This window comes from Gavialis gangeticus, unplaced genomic scaffold (assembly GCF_001723915.1).
Source record: "Gavialis gangeticus isolate Ggan-Ray unplaced genomic scaffold, GavGan_comp1, whole genome shotgun sequence".
NCBI classification, from domain to species: Eukaryota; Metazoa; Chordata; order Crocodylia; family Gavialidae; genus Gavialis; species Gavialis gangeticus.
The window spans coordinates 836,799-841,684 of record NW_017728960.1 but is presented as its reverse complement, the minus strand read 5'-3'; the positions used below and the strand labels follow the sequence as shown (position 1 = coordinate 841,684).

Sequence of the window (4,886 nt, the reverse complement as noted above, 5' to 3'; positions counted from 1 at the left end):
TCCTAGAAGACCTTAGGATGAGGGCAAGGCTTGGAGCCCCCTTGGAACCGAACAACGTTTCCTCGGCACAGCAGGTAGAAGCAGGACACCCTCTGCACTGCATCTCTTGGATGCATCAAATGCATCCTTCTTGCAATGCTTTTTCTGCATCAGGGCTTTACTACCCATTCTGCTGCAGCTGGGTATAATCAATGCAGATTAAGAGTTCATGGAAAGTCGGAGAAACAGAGCAACAGCTGTTTCCTCGCTCAGCACTCACTGCACATTGTTGTTGACAGTGCAAGGATCCACCTGGAAAGGGAAAGGGAGAAGCAATTTAGATGTCTGCTAAAAAAAAAAAAAAGATTAAGGCAAGCCCATTAAACCCAACTGAGACTCACCCCAACAGCAAGAAAAGCTAGTTTGCTCTAAGCTTACTTCAAAGCTAAAGCTCCAGATCCTATCAGAGCAGCGTTGGAAGTGGCAGAGAGGCTTATGATTACTCCTGCCTTCCCTACTCCTGACCTGCTCATGGAAGTTATGTAGGAGTCTAAGCTGCCAGGGCACTGGTACGAATTAGAAGCCCACCTCCCCAGCAAGAAAAAAAAACCCTAATGCTCCTTTTCTCCATGGTTCTCCCTGCTCAGGTTGCCTTCAGCACCAGAAACTCAGCCTCACTCACCTCAGTGTAAGTAGGTGGAGGCATGAACTTGAACTCAGGAGCATACATGAAGATGGGGCTGTCAAAGGAACTGTCTAGATCATCCAAAAGGGGAGTGGTGGGGCTCTCCAGGCGGTGATCTTCAGGCACAATGTCCAGGTAGCATGGGGGTGCTGGAAGAGGAGGAGACATTTGTGAGCTGTGATACAAATTTCAGCTTTATTCCTACTACAAATGAACCAATCCAACCTCTCCCCCCACCCCTAGGCTTTGTCTTGAATCCCTGCTATGCAACACCATAACTGTTCCTACCATGGTCTTCCTGGAAGGTTGGACCAGCCACCCTCTGCCCTTCTTTGCCAAACAACAGATGTTTCCCTGAACAGCACCCAGCTCACCTTCTGGAGCATCAGGGAGGTTCAGGTCCACCCAGCTCATTTCAGAGCTCGCCTGACTGGCCATGCTGGAACTGCGGCTGCCAATCCCAGATCTGCTGCCAATGACAAGAGGCAGTTCCAGGATGATCTTCTTGGAGCCAGGAACACTCACATAGATCTGCAAAAATGAGATGAAGAGATGGTTAGGAATGACATCACCCTTCCTCTGTTGCATTAAAGCCTATATAAGATTCTTAATGGAAAGGTAGTGACATGGGATTACACTAAATTTACAGTTTAGCCATGTCTGTTCCACTGGCTTGAGACCACTGCAGGTATCAAAGCCCTGAAAGAAGCCCCAGTAAGCAAATCTGAGGGAGGAGAGGGGCTCCTGGCAGGACAACTGCACATGTGATATTCCCCGATGATGGGCCTGGTGTGGAACAGAGATCCTTCAGTACCCATGACCCTTACCTGCAGGAAGTACTCCACACGCAAGATGTTGCAGCCCAGGATGGAGGGTTTGATCTTCTTGACACGGATTGTTTTGCCCCGCCAGGTGTCAGACATGCCCGAGATGATGTGGTTGCCACGCACACAGGAGAGTTTCTGGATGAAAACTTTGGTCTCGCCATTCGCTAGGTAGGTGTGCTTGGAAATGATGGCTGCCTTGGGTACCACTATGCGGGAGCATGTGTTCTCAAAGTCTGCATTGATGCAGATTTCATCCCCTGAAAGAAGACAGGATTGTTTAGTTACAGGGAAGGTCTTACCCACAGTGGCGATGATTCTCTTACAGCTTATTCATGGCCAAGTCTATACTGGTTAAAGCAGAGATGCCCAATCTAGTTGGGAAGTTTCTCTGATTCACAGCCCACTTCCCTTGCTCAACAGTATCACAGGGTTCAACATCATGCCCTCCTCCTCCCCTCTTGCTCAGATCAATGCTCTTTTCAAGCATTGTCCCATTCAGCCCCCTCATCTCCCAGTCCTCCTGGAAGCCAGGCTCACCTTCGCAGAACCCCTTCCTGTCGATCCTGGCACTGACAGACACATGGCCATCAGGAAAGAACATGCAGGACACCTTCTTCTCCTTCTTGGCAGAGACGGGAGACTGGAAAAGATTCAGAAGGATCTGGTTACACAAATGTAGACAGCCTGTTGCGTGTCCTATTCTATCCTGTCCATATCCTGCCAGACTGCTGCCATATCATTTTGTATTCCATGCAGTTTAATTTGCATCTCCAGGTAGATTCCAGTGTCCTGCTTCATGGACGCTCACCGATGTACATAGCTCAAAAGAAAGGTAACCCATCTCAAACAACTAACCTAGACTTCCTTTAGGGCTCTGAGCAATACAGAGCACTCATCTCCTTAGGAGACAATACTTAATCTGCCCTGGAACTGTAAAACTTACATAACATAGCAAATATCCCTCTGAACCACCCCTAGCAAACAGCCCCACCATTGCCCCAACACCACCCAAGAACTTGACAATTACCAGTAGATCTGGAGTGTTGATGTCAACAGGGTCCATGACCTCAAAATGCTTCTTTGTCTCCTGAGGTGGGACTGATGGGCGCTCCAAGAAAGCCTTCACCCAGTAATCTACACAGCCGTACTTCCCTTTGAAGGTAGTACCAAGGGGTCTGCAATACAAGAGGAGCTCATTAAAAAACACACACACACACACACACAAATAACCACCAAGGGAATTTTGTCACAAGGCTAGCATTTCTGATGATGTGTTTGATCAATACCTACCCTTGAGGAAGCTCAAATCCAAACTTGTATTCATATTTGTTCCCAGGTCTCAAGATCACAGAGCCATCCTCATCTGTAAAGCGGAAAAAGAGAGAGGAAGTTAAAAACCTCAAGCCTTGCTGCATGTTCTCAGCTTTGTCATAACGTGTTGTTTCAGCTGAAACAATACAAGTGCAAAAGTTTGCTGTGCTGGATATAACCTATGCTGTTACTTAGAAACGTCCTGAAAAGCTTCTGCTATATATTGCCATTGCAATTTTTTCATGCTTCTTAAACATCCTCTGAAGTAAGGACTCAGAACTGGCCTCTGCATCCTCCCTCCCACCAAATAATCCACTGCAAATCTCTATCTGAGCCAATAAAGAAGTTGGAAAACCACCCAAGGCATTTCACATCATCCCTGGTCTTCCCTGTCACTCTTACACAGACAACCCTGCCAAGCAGGGAAGCTGTGCCTTCTTCCAACCTGCCTCCGGGGTGTGTGATTTCCTGGTTCTCTGGCACAGGGAGTTACAGCGCCCGTCACTCCCTGTGCCAAGAGGAGAGAAGCAAGTGGCTCCCCAGCTGTACCACCTGTCCTGCATACTGTACTCAGACTGTAATTATATCGCCTCTCAATGCAGCTCAGGAAGCTTGTTTGCAATACAGCCACCCTGCCAATAATGCTTACTCCCATCCTTTGCGGATGCAACTCCTGCTGCATCAACCTCTTTAAGGTCTTCACTGCCAGCTGCAATCTCCCAATTGTCACTGCACCCCCCAAGTTGTGTTACTCCTCCGTCTCAAACTTTAGACACGCTTCCTACACCAGACCAACTAACGCTCTCTGCTAGTTTATCCAGGTCCAAATGAATCATTAAAACACTTCTAGGACCTTTTCGCCAGGATGTAACCACAAGACTTCAAAATAGCAGCTCTTTTTTTACTCTGGTAACAGAGCCAAGTGCCAAAAGCAACCATAGATAAAGCCCTACTTGGCTGCCGAGTATCCTATCGTGTGAAAACACCTCCAATATTACTCAATCCAGCCTTTCATTTTTGATCCAACCCTCCTTTAAAAGCATTTTGGGGCAAAAAAAGAGGCCAGGAAGTTGGCTTTTTTGGGGCAGAAGAGCCCTATGATTTAGGTCACGTTATTTAGGTCTCGGGTTCTCACCAGTGGGCTTGTCATCCAGGGTCAGGACCTCGTTGTAGCGGAGGTACTCCATCTCCTGCTTGCGGTGGTGGGGGCCCTTGGCCCAGTTGACCTTGGCCACGCCACAGGCCAACACCTTCACAGCCGTGACTCGGGTGACGTCGGTCACTTCCACCACCACACGGCCAGCCACCTTCTCTCCACTGAAGTAGACCTTGTCCGGCTCGCTGAAAACCAGCTCGAAAGTCTTGATCTTCTTGAACATCACCATGGTGGCAGGAAAGTTGGTTTGGTTTAGACAGAAATAGGGAGAGGAAGGGCGTTAAGGCTCAACTGCAATGGCCAAAATAAAGGGGGAAAAAAACCCCAAAGGCCTGGGGTTTGGAATTGAATGCTATCAAAAATCGTGCAGAAAAAGATAAAAGAAATTTTTTTTTGAATTTCTGGCTGAAAAATTAAGCCCTTTTTTTCAGTTTTTTGGCCCGGCGCTGGAATCCAAGCGAAGGGAGCACGGATGCCGGCTGTAGTATTTTGGCTGCAGCTCAGCAGTAGAGACGTCCGCTCTGCTCGGAACCCGCCAGGCTTTAAGCCAAGGCAAGCCGGATGCGGCGCTTTTATAGTCTTGACCGCCCCCCCCAGCAGCCCCGCCCTCGGTTGTTGATCACCTCCATGCCACGCTGAGGGCGCGTGGAAGCGTGCTGCTCGCGTGATCAGCGCTCCCATTGGCTGCCTCTGCCTTGTTTACGTCCTCGCCGGCCAATCCGCGCGCCGGCCACGGAGCGTGGACAGTGTGTGAAGAGATGCAGGGTTCTGAAGGGGGTGGGGTGACGCGCGGAGTGACTAAGCGGGGGGGCAATGAGAGGCGAGCCTGGGAGGCCCGGGGAGCCAATGAGGTTCCTGGACTGTGAAGGGGATTTTTTTTTTTTTTTTTTTTTTTTTTTTTTTTTTTTTTTTTTTCTTTCCCCAAAGG

At 48.9% G+C, this 4,886-nt stretch overlaps 1 protein-coding gene across 1 annotated transcript; it reads right to left on the bottom strand.

Annotated features, from left to right (window-relative positions):
• Positions 1–93: 93 nt before the first annotated feature.
• Positions 94–4,509, bottom strand: TXNIP (thioredoxin interacting protein). The gene is made up of 8 exons (XM_019517517.1): positions 3,938–4,509; positions 2,782–2,854; positions 2,519–2,666; positions 2,029–2,131; positions 1,492–1,748; positions 1,039–1,195; positions 662–813; positions 94–291 (listed from the first exon to the last, which is right to left on the bottom strand). Exons 1-8 carry the CDS (start codon positions 4,185–4,187, stop codon positions 256–258), a joined length of 1,176 nt encoding a protein of 391 aa, XP_019373062.1. The 5' UTR covers positions 4,188–4,509; the 3' UTR covers positions 94–255.
• Positions 4,510–4,886: the final 377 nt, after the last annotated feature.

Excerpts from the sequence above, each read along its gene's own strand:
- TXNIP (XM_019517517.1), bottom strand. The coding sequence starts at position 4,187 with ATGGTGATGTTCAAGAAGATCAAGACTTTCGAGCTGGTTTTCAGCGAG. Across the intron at positions 2,667-2,781 it reads GGATTTGAGCTTCCTCAAGG|ACCCCTTGGTACTACCTTCA; the intron begins GTAGGTATTGAT and ends CTTGTATTGCAG. Across the intron at positions 1,196-1,491 it reads GTGTGGAGTACTTCCTGCAG|ATCTATGTGAGTGTTCCTGG; the intron begins GTAAGGGTCATG and ends TCATTTTTGCAG.